This window comes from Anser brachyrhynchus, assembly GCF_964034855.1.
Source record: "Anser brachyrhynchus genome assembly, chromosome: 3".
Taxonomy (NCBI): domain Eukaryota; kingdom Metazoa; phylum Chordata; class Aves; order Anseriformes; family Anatidae; genus Anser; species Anser brachyrhynchus.
In genome coordinates, this window is record NC_137696.1 from 30,458,248 (window position 1) to 30,481,037 (window position 22,790).

At 37.0% G+C, this 22,790-nt stretch overlaps 1 protein-coding gene across 16 annotated transcripts in view; it reads left to right on the top strand.

Moving 5' to 3' along the window:
* The window catches only part of EML4 (EMAP like 4), a 158,701-nt gene that overhangs the window by 127,087 nt on the left and 8,824 nt on the right, over nt 1–22,790 (top strand). For all 16 annotated transcript variants that reach the window (XM_080586108.1, XM_080586106.1, XM_080586111.1 and 13 more), the window contains 11 exons: nt 692–761; nt 2,026–2,136; nt 4,108–4,203; nt 6,409–6,543; nt 6,783–6,918; nt 8,708–8,859; nt 10,384–10,509; nt 10,628–10,759; nt 11,355–11,422; nt 17,420–17,508; nt 18,758–18,855. In XM_080586108.1, coding sequence (XP_080442234.1) covers nt 692–761; nt 2,026–2,136; nt 4,108–4,203; nt 6,409–6,543; nt 6,783–6,918; nt 8,708–8,859; nt 10,384–10,509; nt 10,628–10,759; nt 11,355–11,422; nt 17,420–17,508; nt 18,758–18,855 — 1,213 coding nt within the window. The remainder of the gene's footprint in view (nt 1–691; nt 762–2,025; nt 2,137–4,107; nt 4,204–6,408; nt 6,544–6,782; nt 6,919–8,707; nt 8,860–10,383; nt 10,510–10,627; nt 10,760–11,354; nt 11,423–17,419; nt 17,509–18,757; nt 18,856–22,790) is intronic.

Genomic DNA, 22,790 nt, shown 5'->3' on the forward strand with positions numbered 1-22,790 from the left:
GCTGTTTTTTCACCTTTGTAATATTACAGAGAAAGCAAATGAGAAGGCTAGTCAAAAAATAAGTAGGAGTAAGAGGACATAGACTTTGAAATTACAGTATCTGTTTTTTCACATGGTCTTCAAAACAAAAGCAGATTTTGACTTACGCTAAGAGTGCACCATACTGGAGATTTTCATTAGTACAATTATATCAGTAACTCATTTCAAGATTCAAGAGGCAGTAAGCCCTGACTCCTGGGTGCACATGCCCTCAGCCATCTTTTCAACCATTTTTGCTCAGGTTCAGGCTATCTCTTGATTTGGGCATGAAGTATGCTCTAGTGCTTATAAACATGGCAAATAATAATGTCTTGGAAGTTCAACAGGGGACGTTGTTGTTTTGTTACAGTGGACTCCCAGTATAGTGCAAACCTGAGATTTATTTGTCTGAGCACATGTGAAGGTGGCTCTTCTGGCACTCCTGGTTGCGTGCCTGCAGCCGTTGTAAAAACCTGATCAACCCATCAGGATTTTGCAGTACAATATGCCATGAAATGGTCTGTCAAGGAACGCATTCAAGCTGTCTCATTAAAAGTGGGACCTAGGATCATAAGCGTTTTCCTGGGCTTCTGTTGAAAAACAAAAGAAAAAAAAACTTTCAGTTTTCAAGGCCAATGACAGCAAAAGCAAGTCATATTTCTGTCTGTCTTAGTCTTGCAGTTCATCCAGACAAAATTAGAATTGCAACAGGACAGTTAGCTGGAGTGGATAAAGATGGAAGGGTAAGTAATAGAGCTGTCGAGCAGTAGTGTCTTGTCCTGAAAATCAGGAATATTTTTTTGTTTTGTTTTGTTTTTGTGTGTGTGTTGTTTTTTTTTTTTTTTTAATTTCATCATCACCTTCTTTTTGTAGTTATTTTTGTAATACATTGCATATACTGAGATATTGTGCTGTTTCTAAGGTAACAGTAGTATCTCTAGCAAAAGATAGTACCATGGAAGCACTCAACCATACATCAAAAAGAGTAGAGGCTCATAGTCTTTTATCTGAGAAACTCATTTTTAATTCTGCAAGCAAATCTGGACCTTGTAATTGATTTATAAGGCCGTATCATTTCTGTCTCATATTTTTCAATAACTTCCCAGAGGAAAGCAAGTCCCCAGTACAGTGGGTCTGTGTACTCCTAAGGCTTCATGGGAAAGGAAACCAACTTTGGGAGTCTGTGGAAGGTGTACCAAGCTGCTCTACAAACTTGCTCAGTTGAGGACAACCATAGTTAAATGCTCTTGTCCCTGGCTGTTGTTAAACTCTATCACAATTTGAATAATGGGATTATCTTCCTGAATTTACAGATGGAGGGAAAAAAAAAAATCAGATACTTTGAAGTGCAGAAACATGTTAAGTACAACCTTTTCTCAGGTGTTTAACTTAATGTCTTATTTTCCACTGAGCATTTGTTTAATCATGTTACGATTTTTTTTTTTAAATGGTAAATGCTGTCCTTAAGACAATTTAATTCCCACTACATTTATAATTGTTTCACATTTATGCAGCTAACTTGCTTTGGGATAGCGCTTGGATGAAATATTGCCATGGAGGTTTTAATTCGCTGGTTATGGTTAGATGACTCAGTGCACCAGCATTGTTTTTTTGGCGTTTTTTTTTTTTAGTATTATTTTTTGCATACTTTTGTGTTTTGAAAAATAGGGTTTGATCACTTGTTTCAATTGCTGTGTGAGATTTTGAGGTCTGGGGTTTGAAATGCAAGATGACTCTTCTATTTTTGTTCAATGGTTTGAATTGGGCTGAGATTTATTTGCACAGCTACCAAATGCCTTCTTGATGTATGCGGCTTGCACGTGGTGGGCAGAAACCGTCTTGACTCTTGCCTTTTGTGGTTCAAAATACAATCCAGCAGCAGCATCAACAAAGGTCATCTGCATTTCAGTCCACAGTTTGCAGTTTGGGTAGCTTGACATAACTTTAAGCCTGTGTTTGACACTTTTGCCACTGGTGACACCCATTTGTCCTGTTGCTTTTACGCAGCCCTTGCAGCCCCATGTTAGAGTGTGGGACTCGGTGAGCCTGGTGACGCTACAGGTTATTGGCCTGGGGACTTTTGAGCGTGGAGTGGGGTGCCTGGATTTTTCAAAAGCGGTAAGACAGATGCTGCTACCTGGTGTTTTACCTCAGTTATCCGACCCTGTGTCAACTGGCAAGTCTCTCAACTGAGATTTCTGAATACGATTGCCTACCTGACCTGCTTTGGTACTAAAAGTGTGTCAGTAAAGTTTATGCATACTTTATAAAAACAGCTGACAGCAAGTGAGGTGGAAAAACAGGAAATTGCAGATGTAAAGTTGTGGCAACAAACTAGCACTATATATAAATAGCAGACACAGAAATACCTTGACTAGAAATTGAAATCTGTGCTGGGTTTGGTGGGGAAGGGGAGCTTTTGTTTATTTAGATGTTAAAAACAAGTTTGTTACTGAGGTTCATGAAAACATTTTAGTGAGTTTTAATGGAAAGGGTAACTTTTCTGCTTGCACAACTGGAGTAGGTTTTTATGCACCAACAGGAAACTTAATAAATAAATAAATAAAAATCTTGTGCCATTTTCATAAGGTATAGTTTATTCAACTCATGCTTCTTAATTTTGCATAGAATAAAAAATAGAAGTCTTGTCACTGAGCCCACAAAATTTATCAGAAGTAGTAGTAGTAGTAAACAGAAATGTGTTGTTTGGCACTGATAAAATTCTAATGTCAAAACTGCTGCTGAGTTTATTTTGTGTAAAAAAACATGTATTTTAATATTTAAGCTACCTTTGCACTTTTGCCAAAACATTAAGACGTATCAGGCCTCTTGAAAACCCACACTGTGATTGTTGCATGTATAGATATTGACTTCCAGGATATAAACTTATTTATAGATAGGGTGTAGCATAAATAAAATGATGTGAGAGAAACACTGTGATTCCTATTGCCGTAGCAAATCAGGAAATTTTTAAACTCAAGTTTCTTTTAAGATGAATAAATGCATGTTCCACCACTTAATAATAAAAATTAAAAATAATAATTAAAAAAAAAACATTAAGGAAATCTTTTGAACATTATATTCTAGTTTTTATTAGACTGAAGGTTGAATGTGAAGTATCTAGAACTGTGTTTTTAATCACATAATCTCACTAACCTATGCAAGAACTGCTTATATCACCAATACTGTCTCAAGGGTTTTTTTCCACTTAATTGGAAAGTATGTTTGCATATTGCTGCTCATAATAGTGTTAGTATTTGGGAATAGAAATTTCAGCCACCTCTATTTTCATAATTTGTTAGAGAATGCAGGCTGAACTGCAAGAATGAACTTTAAAATAAATAAGGCCTCTACCAAAACTTTCTACAAATGTCCTTGAAACAACTGGTTTGTGCAAGTATGTGTTGCTGTGAATAAGTATGTTTTTGTTCTAAGAATCTGTCTATTCCTTTAATTCTACATAGCTACATTTTCTGTTTTGTTGTAGAATTTTTTAAAATAAGACATTTCAGTTATTTAATACAGAAGATGCCAGCCTTCTTGCTTCTGTAAACATCTTTTTATTCAGAAAGTGTTACCCTCGCTCCAGTTTTACCAACTACGTAATGAAACTGCTTAGCACTTAACGTTCTGTGAGGGGAAAAAAAAAGAGATGTCCTTTCAAAATGTTAGTATTGCAAAGTTGTGTGTATGTGACAGTGACATTTAAGAAAGAAAACCACAAGCAGAACTGTGTGTTCTGGGACCTAAGGAAAAACAAAGTATTTGCAGACTAGAAAAAGGAATAAACACTTATGCTACTAGCACAATAATACAAGAGAAAGAAAGAAAGGAGGAAAAAAAAAAAAAAAGAGAGAGAGAGAGATTTGGGTATCTTTAAAGCTTTCCTAGAATATTTTTTGAAGCATGGTGATATGTGGTGAGATTATGCAAAAATATGTCTTACCTCTAAGAAAAAAGGAAATCCCTTTAAAAGGAGTTGCTAAATTTATATTTGTACTTTTGTGTCTTTTAAATATTACTGCCATGTCCCTTTTCTGAAGGGGGCTTAATAGTTCTTTTTCAGCACCTCATTTCTTTTTCCTTTAGGATTCTGGTACTCATTTGTGCGTAATTGATGACTCTAATGAGCATATGCTCACTGTGTGGGATTGGCAGAAGAAATCAAAAGTAGCAGAAATAAAGGTAAATATTGCAAAAATACCTATTCTAAAGTGCAGATGCTTTCATTCACAAAAATATAATAATTTTGTGAGACACAAACTTGATTTTACATGGAAACAGTTGTGTAATTCTGCTGGGTTGTATAAGGGCACAAAAGGAATGTATTCTTAATTTGTGTTCTGGAAGGGTTTTGAATACTGGAATACTTATAATTAAATTTTACTCTTCCCTAAGGACCAATCCAAATAAAGTAATTCTCTAACATTTTCCTAATTAAAAAAAAAAAAAAAATCCTGGACACTTTAAGGAGCTGAAGTGATGGTTCAACCTGTAATTGTTAATTTTATATATATATATACACACACTAACACACACATGCTTCTAGACATTCCTTATTTTCATTTTTGTCTGAATCAAATTCCAGACATTGATTCGTGGTATATGTACTTTTGTAGATTGCAGTCTGATCTGCTTTCCAGTTTTCTTTATAAACTTTGAAATTTCTGTTCAGAGAGAGGTGTTCAGAGGTGTTGCAGTCATTTTTGGTGTAAAGTTTATACCACTGGAAACATCCAATCCAGTAATAATTTGCTTTTGAACTCCATGTTTTCTGACACGTTGCTCAACTTTTTACAGTATCAAGCATCTGCTTGATATATATACAGCATCGGATATATGGATGTGGAGCTATTTTTTTAAAAAAATATTTTTTAATCGTGAGTCAGTAATAGAAGACTCTACAAGCATATATGTCTATATGATTACAAATTTGCAATTCCAAATAATAAGATCAGAACTTTTGGACCCATTTTTTCTTAAATCATTTTGACTCATAATAAATATACACTGTTCTATAAGTTTTAATGATAATTCTGTGTCAGCTTTTTAAATTTATTTTTTTTCCTTGCAGATATTTATTATGAAACTATTTGCAATATTCCTTATATTTCCTATTTTATTGACATCGTATTTTGACTCTTCAGGGAGTTAGTTCCTTGGCATTTCAGAATCAGCTAAAACCAATTCAGCAAGGACAACTTGCCCTTCAGTTATTCATGTTTAGGACTTGAATTTATACTATCTTAAGCACCTTTGACAACAGCTGGGTTTGTTGTGAGGAGGGAGTTTCCTCCCTTGACCTACTGTGCAAAACAGAAGCCTTTTCTCAGCTGAATTAGGTTAAATTTTTCAGTCCTTAGTTTCCATATGATTTTTGGATGCAGTAGATCAACTCATGTCGAGGAAAATGTGAGTGTGAAGCATAATTCAATGAATACAGCCATCAAGAAAAAATGAAATTTAAGAAGGTTGTTTTCTTAAAGTGAGCCAAAAATGGTAGAGTGGGAAAGGGCCAAGCTTCTGTACTCCTGCAGGTGCTGATTCAACAATACTTAAGTGTACTCCGTGAAAGTGTGTCCTTAAATCACATAGACATAAATGGACATTGATGCATTTACTTAAATGTTTTGTACAATAACTGCCTCCAGGAAATGATCTTCATTGACAGTTTTGTTGAATTTACTTTAGTAGTGAGATAAATGACAGGTTAGCTTGTTTGTAAAATTTATTGGTGAGGGATAAAATATTCACTGATGTGTTAATAATTCAGTAAAAGTACATGCAGCCAGTAAAAATATAAAGGTGGGACTCTGTATTTCAGAGTTTTGATTTGTGTGGGCTTTTTTTTTTCTTCTTTCTTCCTGAGGAGGAAAGAAGGTGAGAGGAAGAAAGAACCCAAAGGATTTTTTTATTGAATTTCAGAAAGAGAATGATGGATATAATCCTGGTATGCTAGGATTTTCTGAGTTGCTTCTATCACAGTTTTATTACCCAGAATAACAAATTAGTCTAGTACAGAAACTAAGCAGGGTGTTCAACCCAAAAAAGTCTTTTTAATATTTCATTCACTTCACATGGCCAAAGTCTTAGCTATTACAGAAAGCAAAAGCTTTTGCAATTTAGAATGTGTTTAAAACTGTACTTTTTACTGAAGTTTTATTAGCAATTAAAAAAAAACACCTTATGAATATGGGGAAAAGCAATAGTTAAATGATACGTGCAGTCATTCAGACAGTCAATTTAGCAGGGAACACTTATGGATTTTTGTATACATACAATATCCTGTGTAGTTCCTCCTATCTTTGTTCTGAAACTTGTGATTTTACATGAGTTTCTAGTAAAATTAGAATATGAACATCTGAATAAATATTATTTCTGTTATTTCAGACTACAAATGAAGTTGTTCTTGCTGTGGAGTTCCATCCAACTGATGCAAATACCATAATAACGTGTGGCAAATCTCATATATTTTTTTGGACCTGGAGTGGCAATTCATTATCAAGAAAGCAAGGGATATTTGGGGTAAGAATGTCTTGATATGAGGTCAGTTTTAAATCAGTGGAATGATCTGTTCATGCTATCTACAAATTTGCTCTGTTGTCACCTTATACTGTTTGAGCAGAGAGATAAACAAACGACAACCCAAAAAAAAAAAAAGATTAAATTCTCTTTGTGTTTTCAGAGTTATATGGGAATGGATATGTTATTATAATTACTTAGAATAAAGCAATTTTCCCTTTCTTCTGTTTATTTTGTTTCAGAAATATGAAAAACCCAAATTTGTTCAGTGTTTGGCTTTTTTGGGAAATGGTGATGTGCTCACTGGAGACTCAGGTGGGATAATACTTATATGGGGCAAAACTACTGTAGAATCTACTCCAGGAAAAGGACCCAAAGGTAGGATACATTCACAGTTAATTGCATATTAGACTGTCTGTAGAAGACAAACATAAAGAATTGCATTAGAAAAGTAATGGGAAAAAAGACTTGGCTGTGCACGTACACTTCTTATATTAACAACTGGTACTAAATTCCTTCAGGTCTCATGAATTTGGTGACTTAAACACAATCTAGAGTTTATCATTAATTTATGAGACTGTGCCTGAAGTGAATGAAAACTAGTTTAAATGTTTTGCATTTTAAAATTGTGAAGTTAATCAGATTTCCTTTCATCCTGTGACTTGAAAAAGGCTGTGCAGGCTAAATTTGCTTCTTAAGACTTAATGTTGTACTATGCTAGGTCTCAGGAGAATATTGTTAAGAGGACTTGTGCGTGAAGGGAAAATGTAGTTTACATCTATACCAATTATGCAAATAAGAGTATCTAGTTAAGACAGTGCGTAAGTCCTGGCTATAAAATATAGTTTAAAACCCATTTTATTTGCACTTTGAGTTAAGCTTACTCTTTATGGCAAAGGTTTTGTAGAAAAGAAAGAAAAAACTATTTGTTACCAAGCTTATGCAGACCTGGCACAGTTGAGCCCTAAGGTAACTTATAAATTCAAGGATAATTTATTTTACTTGGCAGCTATTTCAAACACACTGGTTTAAATTGGTATGCCAGGAAAACATTCATGTAAAAAGCAAATATTTAAAGGTAAGTCTGTTTTTGTAGGTAGATCTTTTTTTTTTTCTTTCAAGCTAACTGCAATGGAAAAGTAATTTAACAAATTGGCTGATGTTTAATTTTGAGATTCTTCTTATGCAAAATAGCCTTTTACCTGTATAATCCTAAAAGTTAACAAATAGAACATTTATTACATCAGTGTAACTGAATATGGGATCTTTTCGTTGGTTCATCACATTAGAATTAGTCACAGGACTTATCTCAAACTTTTTCACAAAGTGAGAGCATGCCAGCTTGAACTGACTTAAGCTGTAGGCATAGTCAGCTTAATTAAGTTGGCATTTATTTGGGTGGTGTTTAGAGTTTTCCTGTGATTGCTGCTTGTATGTATGCAAATCTTCAAAGCCCCAGAATCTTGCTTTATTAAAACAGTTTTCTACAGCAATTCTTTTCAAATACAGACACAATTGGGATGCAAAAGATTTTCTTATAATACGTTTTGTCATTCAATTTTCCTCTCTGTCATTCTTTCAAGTATTTTCCTCAGGGTAGGCCACTATATTGATAGATGCCAAATGCTGTTTTATTATTTTTCAGTGAGACAACATCAAGTGTCAGATATTAGAATCATGCGTCCTGGAACCTTTCCTTTAAATAATGTACTTTTTCCCCCTTTTTTATCCCCATGAGACTTCAGACAAGTCTTTGAGCTTCTTTTAACAAAATAACTTTAATTCTTTTCTAATGATTGCTTGCTAAATATTTTTCGACACTTAAAGACAGTTTTCCTTGCATCTGAAAAAATTGTGTTCCCTCGGATAGCAGAAAATTTAAAGTATTTTGCAAACAATTGTTCTTGCCTTCACAAGTTTTACGGCAGTCAATCTCAAAAAAGTTTCTTTTGAAAAAGGGAGGCCTTTTGTTTTATCCCTTTATCCTGTAAGAAAACACTACCACCTTGTGTTTGCAGTACTAATGCAATACTAATAGCCCGAAGTGCAATTGTAATTATTGGTTGTACACTGCTACTTTATTCTTATGCCAAAATGCACAGTTTCTTGTAAACCTCGGGTGAAAAAGCAAGTAGTGTTCTGTATTACTTTTTCTTCATGCATATAGGAGTATATCAGATAAGCAGACAAATCAAAGCTCATGATGGCAGTGTATTTACCCTCTGTCAGATGAGGAATGGAATGCTGCTAACGGGAGGTGGGAAAGACCGAAAGATCATCCTGTGGGATCATGATTTGAATCCCGAAAGGGAAATTGAGGTAAGAAGGCAAGAATGACAAAGAAATTGCATTTTCAAGGTATGATTGAGCCTGGGCTCAATCAATTGAGCCTGAGCCCTCCCCACTCCTTGGAGTATCAGTATTTAGGATGACAGAGTATCTTCTGGTTTCTGTCTTTTAGTTTCTGTCTTTTAAGTGGATGAGGGTGTTTTATAATAAGTGTATCAATTTTCAGCCTTGAAATAAACCCATATGGGGTTTTTCTTTTCTCCTTCCTTAGTTTCTTTTATTCACCCATTTTTTGAGGATTGTCATTAATTTGTTCATGTTTTTCTTAAGTTTGTCTGTCTGGACAGAGGCGATGTTACCAAGATTTTATTTTCATATAGAATTTTTGACATTATATAGAAATACCAGTAGGATATATATGGCTATTCTGCAAAAAATAGTTAGGTTGAGGAACTTCTCTTGACTTTATCTTAAAAACAGGTATTTAGTAAAGATGTATGTCTCTGATTTGGCAGTATGACAGTGATGGGGATGAACTGGAAAAAAATATATATTTTGGAATTGAAAATACTTATTTCGTCCTCACAATAAGATGACCTTTTGAAATAGTGTGTTCTGAAAGAGTTTTTCTAGTAGTAGTTTACTCCACTTGTGTCCATTTCTAGAAACATTTAGATCAAACTTAGCACATAAGTAAAAGAGTTTGTTGCTATCTTGAGTCCAGCATTGACCTTTACAAAGCCTGGCTGAGAGTAAGTCCATGTTGAGTTACCCTGTACAGCTCTTAGGCTTTAGTAACACACTATTCACATCAGTGTCTCTGTTTTCTTTTTTTTAATATGTTACGTTAAACCTAATTTTTTATGTTGAGAAATATTACCAGAGCCCTGGTATATAGCTTTGTGAACAATTATAATGATTTTCCTATCCTATGTGGCTAATATTAAAGTTAGTGTGTTTTCTAAAGGAAAATCATTTAGAAAAACAAACATGTATGCTGTAAAGTAGAGCACTGTATTAGAATTCAAGCATGCAATAGGCAAACTCAATAAAACTTGGAGTCATTGCTGACATAAGGCATATGAACATTTACTTAAGGTTAATCAGGAAGCATTAAGAAAATCAGGAAGCATTTACTGTGGGCTACAAGATCCTTCTTAATTTTCGCAATGTGTTTTGAAAAGTAAACAGGAACTAAATATATATTATTCCTATCCTTATATGATGAGTTGTAAGAATGTGGAGTACATTTATTTGGTGTGTTTTGTTTAAAAATCCGTGGAACTCGTTTTGTATTTTTTTTCCTACTAATACCTATTAAAATGGCATAATTCTGATTGTTTTGGAGAGAGGTCATGTTGTATATGCCTGTACTGAACAAATAAATGAGGTAAGTTTTGGGTCAAGTCCTGATCTATTGTATGTGTGATTAGATTATTCCTTTGTGCTGTGAGAAGTGCAGTTCTGGTACTGTTATTGTGTGCTATTTATAGACTTCAGAATAAGTGCCTATTAAGATACATGATGTGGCTTTATAAACATTTCTCTTCCTAGGTTCCTGATCAATATGGAACAATCAGAGCAGTAGCAGAAGGAAAAGCAGATCAATTTTTAGTGGGTACTTCACGAAACTTTGTTTTGCGGGGAACATTTAATGATGGTTTCCTAGTAGAGGTACAGGTGAGTACACTGATTTTTTTTGAATGATTACTCAAAATTGTTAGAGCTTCCCTGATGGTGTGCTAATTTGAGACTGTTTATGTTATTTATTATTAAATCACATACGTGTTCTTTACAGGGTCATACAGATGAACTCTGGGGACTGGCATCGCATCCTTTCAAGGACTTATTTTTAACATGTGCTCAAGATAGGCAAGTTTGTATGTGGAACTCTGTGGACCACACACTGGAATGGACCAGGCTGCTAGATGTATGTCAACCCTTTAACATTAAATATAAAGCTGGAAAATAGGAAAAAGCATTAATTATCTGAAGCGCCCTTGCCCTGTGTCATTGAGAGAAGCAAAAATCCTGAAACTATGGCATTTAAAAGCCATTCAGAAGCTTTGATAAGCTTGACACGGCTCTTCAGATGTTGTATATACTATTATCTGATTATCGTTGTCCAATGCCATTCTAGCAATCCAAGTCAGGATAAAACTCCAAGTCATTTGTACTTGTTACAGTTTAACTTTTTTTCCCAATTATTCAATCTGTCTGCAGAGGTCATCATGCAGATGTGGAAGATATGGCTTCAGAAGTCCTTCCTTATTGTCATTGTTTCTATCTTATTTTGACTAATTCTGTCCTGTTGTACAAGGAAAAGCATATTTTTACACAGAATTTCAGCTTTTTACTTACGAGAAAATCGTGTAGTACATCAGTGATATGTTAAAAAAAAAATCTGTGGATTGTAAGTGTGCTAGCTAAGTAGGTTTTCTTTTGTCAATTCATGTTAGGCTTTTAGGGTAGCTTTGGTGTGTAAAGTGGACAGGAAAATAACATGTGCATGCCTCCTTATTTAGGAACCGGGGCACTGCGCTGACTTCCATCCCAGCGGAGCGGTGGTTGCAATAGGAACGCACTCGGGAAGGTAAGGGAAGGTAGCAGTGCATCAGCTGAGTTGTGATGATCAAAAGTTTAAAGGAGAAGTTTTGATACTATGATTCTTGTATATTGGCATGTATATATCTTTTGGTTTTTATTCTTTTGCATAAAGTTAACAAACATGAAAAGTTGGGGGAGAGGGGCAGATCTTTCTTATAGGGATGAGATGGGGACAGCTGATGTTTTTCTTTTTTTTTTTTGTGTGTGTGTGTGCTGGGAGGGTTTCACGAGCACTCCTTTCTGACTTTACCAGGTATCATATATTTTATCGTGTGTGTGTATAACATCAGTTTTTAAGACAGGTACAGTACAGATCTTTCTCCCTTCCAAATCAAACACATATGCAACCTGTTAAATTGACATAGGCAAATGAACAGGCTGTAGTATTCTGCTTTTGTGTAAGAGAGAGGTTAATATGTCACATAGCTCAATAGTACTTGATTACAGCAGTTCATATTCATCCTAAAATCATTGCTTATTTCAAAGCTATCAAAGCACAAGCCAAGTCCTTTAACTCAGGCTTCTTCTAGTGGTAGAAAAAAATTTGTCTCAATTCATTTCCAAACTCTCTCTGGCTTGGTATCGTCTGCCATGAAAGGAGTTCCATGTGATGGATTCTTAGCAAGTATTAACTAAAAGGAAATAAATGAAAAAAAATGATATACATAGCATTAGGAAGGTTGGAGGAGCAGCTAGGAAATTTTTATTCTATTTCTTATTCATATATTAGTAAAATAACATGTAGTACATGTAAGAAAATTTTCTTTTTGTGTTAAATCTGCCCCCTAGAATTTTTTTTTTATATACATAACAACATGCCTAAAAACCATTTAAGGTTTGGTTTTAAAAACTGCTAAGCATGTGCAATACCCTTTAGCTTTCCTGGAAAAACCTAAATGTTAAATATTTTTCAAGGTGTTTCTTTATCCAAGATGATGATGCAGTCTGCACTAAATACATTACATATAAAATCAGGTTAGAAAACTTAGTGTACCCTCCCAAGAAGAATCTTGCTGAGCTCTTGTACATTTGATTTCCACATTGTGCCTTTCAATATTTTCATCTCTTTCTAATTAGAGCATTAAACTGAGTAAGTGTTTTCTACTTTCATTAAACAGAGCAGCAGATACTGGCATAATAGAACTCGAGACAGGAAAAAAAAAAAAGGTCAAGCCACATTTCTTGGTAGCTACTAGGCGTTTTTGAAATTACATCAAAGCACAATCAAGGCATATTGAGTGGTCAGAGCATGCAGTCTGGTGTTTGCTTTTGACAGAGTTTTTTTTTTTTCCTCTCAGAGGGTTTAACATTACTTTTTCAATTCAGCAGTTTTCAATTTAAATTCTTCTTTTAAAAAGAAAAATTACTCGAGGCAACCCACTTACACTGTATTGGATAAGTTTATGTTGATGGCTCTGTTTTTTTTGTGTGTGTTATTTTTGGTGGTGGTGGTGGTGGCTTTTTTACCAAGTTCTTAGTTCTAAGCAGTTACGTTTTTACTGTTCTGTTTTATTGTGTTCTGAAATTGCATGATTCAATTATAGGTTTGAGACATAAACTGAATTGAAGTGGGGTCTGTTAAGTGCACAAGTGGATGAGAAATAGATGGAGTTGTGAATCTAGATAAACAGAACAGTTTTAGATTTACTGACTAACCGAAGGCTAGTGCTTTCTGCGCCAAATAGTCCAGTCTAAGGGAGGCATTTCCCAGAGGAATGAGGTTGCGTGATAAATTTTGATTACCTCAGGAGAGAAAAGAATCAGGCCTTTAACAAGTCATTTAATAACTTACTTGATTTATAGCCCCAAGCACATAAAGCAAATGTTAAATGAGTCTAATTTGTTTAGGATTCAATAAACTCAAACCTTGGCTGTGTGTGTCATTGCGTCTCTAGTGCTGCTTTGCTTCATGCACAGAGGTCAGTGAGGCAGGGATAAGGAATGGGAGCACTGACAAGGTTGTGTTTGATGACTAAAATTGTGACATCGGAAGAAAACTGAATTTTCTGCCTCTTCCCATTCTTGTCTGCAGTTTCATGGCAGTGTGTTTTTATCAGGCTGACACGTCATGTTTCTGGATTGGTTTTCACATACTGCTTCCCATGAAGAGTATTTCAGTATCATTTTGCTTTTTTTGGGCTGTCTGCAAATGATCTGCTGCAGGTTTTGTTCCCGCTTCTTTAAATACCTGCTGCATGTCTGGTCATCGTTTGTCAGTGACTAAGCCTGGTTGGAGAGAACTGATATTTTTTGTGGAACCTGCTGTTTGCTGGAAGAGCAGATCTGAAAAAGCAAAATAGGCTGGCAATTGAAAATCCCTCCAGAAAAATGAGTTTTTCAAGGCATTATACAGATAATTTTGCCATGCTGTCAGTGGTATTATTTGATGGGAAGTAGATCTTCCTGTGACTAATATAGAATATTTTGAGTGCTACTGATATAACTGCTCAAAAGCACAGCAGAAGGAAAAGGCTAGAAAGATTCTTGCAAAAATACTAAAATTATTAAAAAAACTGAAGGGTGGGGAACAATACTAGTATAAGCCAGAGCTCCAAGGAGGTAAATAAGTCAGTAGAGTTACTCAGATTTAAACCAGTTCAGCATCTGTGGCAGTAAGACGAATCCCAAACATGCCAGGGAACAGTCCGACCAACAGATGGGTTGGTTTGTTCATTTGTACATCCAGCACTCTGCTTTTATACCTTGCAGGTTCAACATTCATTATTACCTAAAAGTTGTGGAAATTTCAAGTCCTAGTGAAAAAACATATCACTATCTTGGAGTACTGTTTCCCTGGTGATTTCATCAGAAAAATTCTGTATTCACAGATGTAAATTATCAGTAATAAATGTCTGTGTAATGGGTCAGAGTTTGCTTTCCAAAAGAGTTGTTTACAGGATTTTTGTTTCTAAATAAATAGTTTATTTTTCAGATAGGTTATTTTAAAAAAGAATAGGAAGACAAGAAACAGATGAAAAAGGTGAAAGTTCAGTTTTGTTTATTTTAACTCACAAGTCAAGTATGTCATTTTCAGTAACAATGGTGAGAAAATCAGTACAAATCAGGAAAAGTAAAAGAGCTGCTATTTTTACAGCAGTATTTAACTGCTTATTTTGTCCAGTCTGCAGATCAGGAGTTAGGAGAGTTAGGAGAGATCTGCCAAGCTTTGCAGATCCCAGCCAGGTGTGGCATTTCCAGGGTTGGCTGCTGTTTGCATTTTGCATACCTTTCATGCTGGGAAGAAGATCCTCCCCCAAAACACACTCTGAAGGTGGACTGCAACTGTGGGAGATAAGGGCATGTGTGCAGTATGCCAGTGAACGGCTGTAGCTGCTAGACTGGAGACAGCTTTCATTGAGATGGGCTTTCTTGCTGGCAATTACAAAATTTGCCACGGCTTTGGGAGAGTTTGGGTGATTGAAGGGAGCATGTCTGATTCTAGATGGTGGAGGAACCAAGAAACAGCTGAACTAGATGTGACCAGCACTTCCTTTCCTAAATTAATATCAAAATCGTCACGGTGCACTGACTGTTTCCACGGTCAGCTAAGACTGTTCTTAGTATCTTTTGTTCAGAATAAACTTTGGAGGAGGACCAGTGTGATGAAATACTTTCTTTTATTGCCCAATGGAATTCTGCGTGCTCTCTTAAGACCCTCAGAAACTCTGTGTTTGATACCACCTCTGTGCTTTCAGTACAGTGGTTTTTTTTGCATGCTTTTCCAAGCTTTGGAATTTCATTTTGCGTAAGAAACGTGTTCACTGGAGGATTACCTGGCTCAGGTAGCAACCTCAAGAACCTAAAGAGCCAGGCTTAGAGCCAGCATTGACAGGCATGTCCCTGGTGCAGCATCATCACTCTCCTCGTTGGACAGTGTGGCATGGGAAGAAGAGGTACCCGTTCACTTTGTGGAAGAAGGCAGCTTTTGGTTATTGCCTTGTTCATAATTAGTTTTTATCACCAGGCACCACAATTACAATGCTCAAAAGAAATAAACAGGCATCATGCTCTTGAGTCTTGCCAGATAGGCAGATTTACCATACAGTGCCAAAGCTTTCTGGTAGAGCAAAAGGTCTTCTACCTCCCGCTCTGCTGTCTATGCACAAAAGGTGTGTTGCCCACCTGGGCTGAAGCAGTAAGGAGTCTCCATGCTGTTTTGGGTGCCGGAAAAAAAAGTTACAATGGGGCAGCAGTGCAGTGGCTGTGGGCCAGCTTCTAGCGTTACTTGAGAAACAGATGCCGACAGTTCAGTGATGCCTTCGTGTGAATTCTTCACAGTTCTGTTGTCCCATCAAGATGTAACTCCAGAGCAGTTTTTCTCTCGTGGAGTGATTAATTTTGTCCCAGTGGCAGCAACCTATATGGCATAGGTACGCTTCTCTCTCTTTCTCCATGCCATACCGTTTTTGTGTTGATTTTTGTTTTTCAATATCCACATGGTTATCAGACGGGTATAAGAGAAATAACGTTTTACTGAAACACTTGGCAGGGACAAAGAGGCAGAGTTTAAACTGAATGGCAACTTGCAACTTCTAATGCATTCAGCTAACCTGCAAAGCTTTAGTGTATAGATTGGAAGAAATCAAAAGTCTGCATTTTGGAGTACAGCAGAGAAACACTGAGTGTGGTTTCTGCTGCTGTCCATTGAGAACATATGAGCTGTTTTCCACTTGCTCCATCTGTCTTGCATGTAGATTGCTCAACAGTGAGTGCCAGGTGGGGCTGTTTTTTAATGTGTATGTTATTTATTTTATTTCTTTCATATGTTTCTCTAACCACAAGCTGGGTTTAAGCCATAGGGACCAGGTCACTTTCATATACCAGGCTGCTAGACACTGGGTCAGCACGACCTGGAACCTCATCTTCATCCATAGAAAACACCAATGTGTGCTGCTGCTCCTGGGGGGTTATTTTAGCTATATACATTTCTGCTGTATTAGATAGTCCTAGCTTTTGCAATATGTTTGTTCCCTTGAGTTTACTATTAGGTAGCTGTGTTAGATGGTGGGTGGAATTGGCTGACTCATATCCACAGTCTGAGCTTGCTGTTTGCTGCTGGGTACAGAAACCTGGCCATCATGTACTTCAGCAGTACTGAGATACAAAGTCTGAAGCACAGAAATTAAACTCTGGAGACAGCTGTAATGTATTTAGCCATGTTGACATCTTAGGCTTTTGTGACATACATGTCACAGTGTATGTCATGCACAGCAGGACAGTGGCCTGGTCCCAGCAGCTTTATATATACACCCCCCTCCCCTTTTTTTTTTAAATTAAATTTCATTGCCTTTGTCTTGGTAATATTTGCTGTATTTTTAGGAGTTAGTTTGCAAAAAGCTCTGATTCTGCTGATCTTGCCCAGTTTGCTGTCAGTGGCCATTTCAGTGTACAGACCACTAGGCTTTTGTGAGCATCTATGAGTTTTTCACCTGTGCCTCACAACTAATACTGCAGGATAAAAGTTACTGCTAAATAATAAATAATACCAGTTAGAATAGGTTCTGTGTTTTGAATGAGTATGGAAATGTTTTCCATCCCTTCCTACTGTGTATTTTTGTTTTTTTAACTTTGCTTTATAAAAGTCAAAATATAAGTTTTTTAAATCAAAGCTATTCTTCAAAATGGGGAAGAAGTAGTAGATTCAAAATTCAGCTGTAGCTTTAGGGCTTCAAGATAAGAAGATGCTGTCATGTTAGTTATCTGGTGACACATTTATCATCCAGGAGATATTTTGGTTATTACTACAATGTTCAAGGGAGACAAAAAAATCTGCTGCATTTAAAATCTTTTATATATTTTTAACTGCAACTTGTATTGTGTTGAAAACCAGAAAAGCATTCTATTAAAAACAGATGTTCACTGTGCTGCCCTTAAGGGCTAGCATGAGAAGATGAAGCAAATCAGTGATTATTGCTCTTTTGCTTTCTCTCTTTTTTTTTTTTCCTCATGGAAGTGATACTCACTGGAATTCTCCTCTCTCCAGGTGGTTTGTTTTGGATGCAGAAACGAGGGATCTGGTTTCAATACACACTGATGGCAACGAGCAGCTCTCAGTGATGCGCTACTCAGTAGGTAGGCAGACTCGTACATTCAGAATAATTGCATGTTTTAGTTTCTGATGAATGAGATGTCTGTTCTGTTAAGCTGTGTTAAACTATTCCCCAGTCACTAGAAAAGACAGAGCTTTGGAAAGACTGATTTATCAGATACTTAATACCTCAATAATAACAATAATAATACCTGAATGCTTGACAGCAGATTTGGTTTTTGTATGCAAAATCTTGGAGTTCTTGTAGTTTCCTCTCTTAGCCTTTCCTTCATGTTGATCTGTGCTGTCATAATACGTTAGCTTTGCTCCCAGAAAAATAAAAAGTTCTCAATTAAAATAGTTGGCAGGTTAACAGAAAAGGAAAAGCTGTTAATAACCTGTCTATCCAGATAGTCTGTAAATAGCTTAGAATTTCAGTAATATATTAATAAACTTTGTAGTTAAGTTTTCAAGTTTATTAATACAAGACCATAAAAATAAGTGTAGGTCTGTCTGAAACTCAGAGCTGTTTAAGTACTTGCTATGGGATTACATGGACACCAAGTCAGTACTGGGTCTCCTCTTTAGAGGTGACATGACAGATCCGCAGAGGCTGAATCCTCTCTGTTAAAACTGGATAGAAGAAGAATCTTGTAAATCTGTTTCTTGTTTGCTTTTGGATAACGTGCAGTGTCAGTGAGTAAAATGCTCCTCTGCTGCTGCCACATCTGCTAAACACAGCAGTTTATTTCAAAGCACTGTTGTTCATTGACACTATGGTGACTCAAGGCAACTCTCAACCATGTATTTTTTTTTGTTTTAAACTGAGATAATACAGTTTAGAAAACCGCTTATAATATTTGAATGATCCACATATTATTTACAGCTTATTTAGTGCAGATTTATATGCAATCTGCCCTCTACCATGCCCCCCAAAATCCTGTAGCTCCAGAATAAATACTGTTCTGAGTTTTTTGTAATACAGAAAATGCAAGCCTGCTCGCTATCAACAATTTCCAGAAATCCAGTGCAGTCTGAGGATTTTTACCATGTCCATTGGGCATTTACTTAAAAAGAGCAGAGGTGAAAGAACTTGCCCAAAAAACTTAGCCACAAAGTAGACAGATACTGACTGAAAACCAATATAATGTAAACAGTTACGTGTCATTAAATACAATATGTAAGCAATAGCTTAAATGAGGATATTGGTTTAGTGATAAATCTGAAATCATTAAAATTTGGAAAATAAACATTCTGTTAATTTATATCAAATATTCTGATCTTCTGTTATAGATGGCACCTTACTTGCAGTTGGATCCCATGACAATTTTATTTACCTCTACATAGTAACAGAAAATGGAAGAAAATATAGCAGATACGGAAAATGCACTGTAAGTTTTAGAGCAAATATAATCAGCAATTATTGCATTTTGATGTTATGCATACACTAAGATGTTAAGCAGTGTAACAAAAAGAAAATGTATCTTGTTAGGTTGATATTTTGCCATTTTTAGTTTTGGTTATACCTTTTATGTCTTTTTCAGCATTTGGTTGATTTTAAACTGCAACCTAATGTGTACTGTGACTGTTGGTTGCCAGGTGAACACTTTTGCATTACATATGAATAATTTCTCAGACTATTAACTGTTCTCTGAAATGGAAAATTAACAGTAAGATGCAGAAGTGTCTTGTATCTGGATGCTGAAAACCTTTCTGGGAAAATATTACACTTGTTTGCAGATATTTTTGCACTACTGATAAAGTACTTTTTGGACCAACATAGCATTAGATGATGGAATTTCATTAGAATATACAATTTTGGAGGTTGCAAATATGTACTGTTTTCAGTTGCAATTTTTATTACAGCATTTGAAATAATACCAATAAATTTCTGGTCTGGGGTAAATAAGTGTGTTTTGCAAATAGTGGAGTTAATTTTAGAGCTCACATTTACATGATGTTGTCTCTTTGCTAAAATGATCTGTTCAAAAAGGACATACATTTTTCATTTTGTTTTTAGTTGTCTAACACCCTGGCCTTAAGTCCAGCTATCTCTCTAGGTTAGAGGGAACATGTACATGATGAACATCTGAACCTCAGAGGGATTTGTAAATGATATTACAAGAATAGGTTCACGTATCAAGTGTGGTATTTTTAAGAATGCATCTCCTGCTGAAAACAGTTTTCATGTGTTTATAATCAATTGCATTCCTTTAGTTTTAAAAATAGGAGAACTTGGTTAATTTGATAGTGGAGGTGAGGGGACCGTAAACCTCATTTGTGATTTGTAATAGATTTTTTCTTCTGAATCTTTGATACAAGATTTGCACCGGAACTTGTCAGGGAGGAAGTGAACAGGCATTAGGAGGTCCTGTAGTGCCACGTGTGGTATCTTTGAGAGATTTCTCATTTTCGGGGCACTTGGCTGAGGATACCCCACACTATCCAATGCTACTTGAGCACTGGGCATGCTGGGGACTCCTTGATGGCAGAGTTGTGGTATGGGGCAAGCCAGGATGGTGACAGCTGGCTACATCCCAGCACAGCATTTCACTCCATAACTTATTTTTCAACCACGAAAGATAAAATCACTCTAATCTTAAAATATGTAATATCTAGCTTGCTATGCACTTCAGGATCCCTGAATTCTTTGAAGAAGTATGAGGTCATGTATTTCTGTATATCCTATATATTGCATTCAAGAGAGAGCATATTATAATATTGTAAACTGATGCTTGGATCCCTTGCCCCTGTGTTGCAGGACAGTGTTTCAGAGAACAATTAGTTTGCAGATAATAGCACTTTATTAAAACAGTAAATGTGTGAATAATAAGTGGCCTCATAATTCTAAACCAGCTAATAGCTGGGAATATTGATCAACAGCCAGTTTTCAGTGCACAGAGGATCGTGAAGCTGTGCTGAATTATACCCCTCTGAAAAGTATTCCTCTTCTTCCTTATCCTTTTCTTTCTCATGCACCCTAAGACATTCTCCAGTATGCAGCCTCTTACCAAGCATCTACATGTCTGTCTGTCCCTCTACGTTGGCAGTGGAGGGGGTTTGTAAAATTTGGGATGGGAGAAACATGCATTGATATACTCAGACAGAAGGGTTAACGCTTCAAAGCAGATTTCTGTTAACCTTTTTTTTTTCATTCTGAATGACAGCGTGTAGAAGCCAAAATTAGCAGACTGCTTTCTGTCAGGGCTGAGCTCCTCTGGCCCTTGCAGCCTGCACGGACCAACCGACTGTGCGGCGAGGCTGCTGATCGGGTTTCACCCACCCTCTGCTGCCCGCCGGCACACTGACGGCCGAAACTGGCTTGATGTGAAGCAGGGAGGCACCTAGGCGTGCTTGGGACCTGGAGCTCTCCTGGCCCAGGCCTGGGCGCTGGCGCCGCACCATCTTGGCGTTGCTCTGTCATCCAGTAGCCTCGCGAGTGACCTCCAAGTAGTATGACTCAGTCCTCCTGCTAGTCAACTTCTGGTTGTTTCTTCCAAGCTGAAAACATTGTTTAAATACTTTCAGAAGGATTTTATCTACTGAACCAACATCGGCTTGTGTATAAGGGCTATATTCCCGTTGTTACATTTAAATCCCCTTTCAGTCACAGTGAGGCTTCCTGGGGCTCCTGGAGAGGCAAGGCCCTGACCCGTGAGCGTGTCTCTGCAGCGAGGGGTGGTGGTGGTTGTGATCAGAAGGAATTTCAGATTAGCTGTAACAACCACTTTGGCTTGTGCAGCTGTTTTTCGAGGGCTCCAGCTATGCAGACAGCAATGTGAAGGTATGGGCTAGGTTATGAACTTCCTACGTGTCAGCAGTTCAAGGGTAGCCAGCACTGTTTCTGTTTGCTTTACATCAGAGATATGGTAGCAAAGGAAAAGCAAGTGCTCAGCATTTACCAAGAGGGCTGGGGGGTGAAAACCACATGGGCTGCAAATATCTGATACACGAGGCTTAACCTGAATAAGTTGTGTGCCCATCCCATAGGCTGTGGCCATTTTGACCCTTGTACCACTTGAGTCTGAAACAGATAAACATTACCAATGGAGGAGAGGGTTTCCATGTGAGCAAATACTTTTACTCACCAGTGATAATGTAATTATGTTCATTGTACATAAAGGTGCAGAAAAGGAAAGAGTAAAACATTGTTTTATCAGCGGTGGCTACTGAAGAAGCATTTTCATAGAAAATGGGATTGTCCTTCTTAATAACAGGGACAATGTCGTGTTCCGACTCATCATTCAGCGATTGCTTGCTGGAAGGGATTTTCCAGCATGGAGCCCCCTGGCCAATTGCTTTGTTCGCTCCCCCACCACCCCTAGGAATTTTAACAGCTGCCAAATGTCTGGCAGGATTTAGTAAATGACTGACCAATTCTTTTCCATGTTGGAGTTAGCTTGCAAATTTGAAAGCCTGGAAAATAGGGAGGGGGGGAAGAATCCTAGCCAATAGTTCATTTATTTATTTATTTTCAAAATACCAAGTTTGCCTGTTGATATCATATATCCTACCTATGACTGCAAAGCACTTATGTCAATACACAGTTCCTCTGCTTGAGGCAGACTGGTTCATAAGTAAGTAAATTTTAAAGGCTAGCTTTTCTCCTAAATATTTTTGGAGCATCTCACAGAGGACCTGGTGACAGGGAGACAGGGTCGGATGTATTTCCATGTCTAACTCTGGGAGCAGTCAGCATCTCCTGCACTTTGCTGTAGAAGAGGCTGACAAGGCAGCTGGACCAGCCTGTGTCCTGTGTGATCCCCATCACGGCAGGGGCAGGCAAGGCCAGTAGCCTTGGGGGGAGTGGAGGGACAGTGTCTTCCTAACACCCACTGAGAGAGGAAGGGAGGTGAATTGGCAGCTGTCAGTCATGGAGATGGCATGTTGTTGCCCAGCAGATTGGCAGGGAAAGGGAAAATAAATGGTCTTGCCTGGAGGAGAGGAGCAGTAAAAAGAAATGGAAGGATGGAAGAAGAATGAAATGGATGTCCAATTTCATCATTTCTTATCCGTCCCTCTATAAATAACTAACTCATTCCTAGCCTTTAGAAACATGCAGCTTCTCTGGAGGCTCCCATGTCTTTATTATTACTATTGCTACTACCAGCAAAAGAACTAATGCACAGGAAATGCATGCTATCCAGATGCATTTAGCTTCTGCAGAAACAAAGATGGGTATTTAGCACTCCATGTGGTATTGGTGGTGATAACTATGCAATCAGGCCAATGTGTTTTGATTATTATATAGGTGACCCTGTGCCTATATCTAGGACTCCTCTTGAAACTGGCATTAACATGCATGCAGTGTAAGACACAGAAGCTC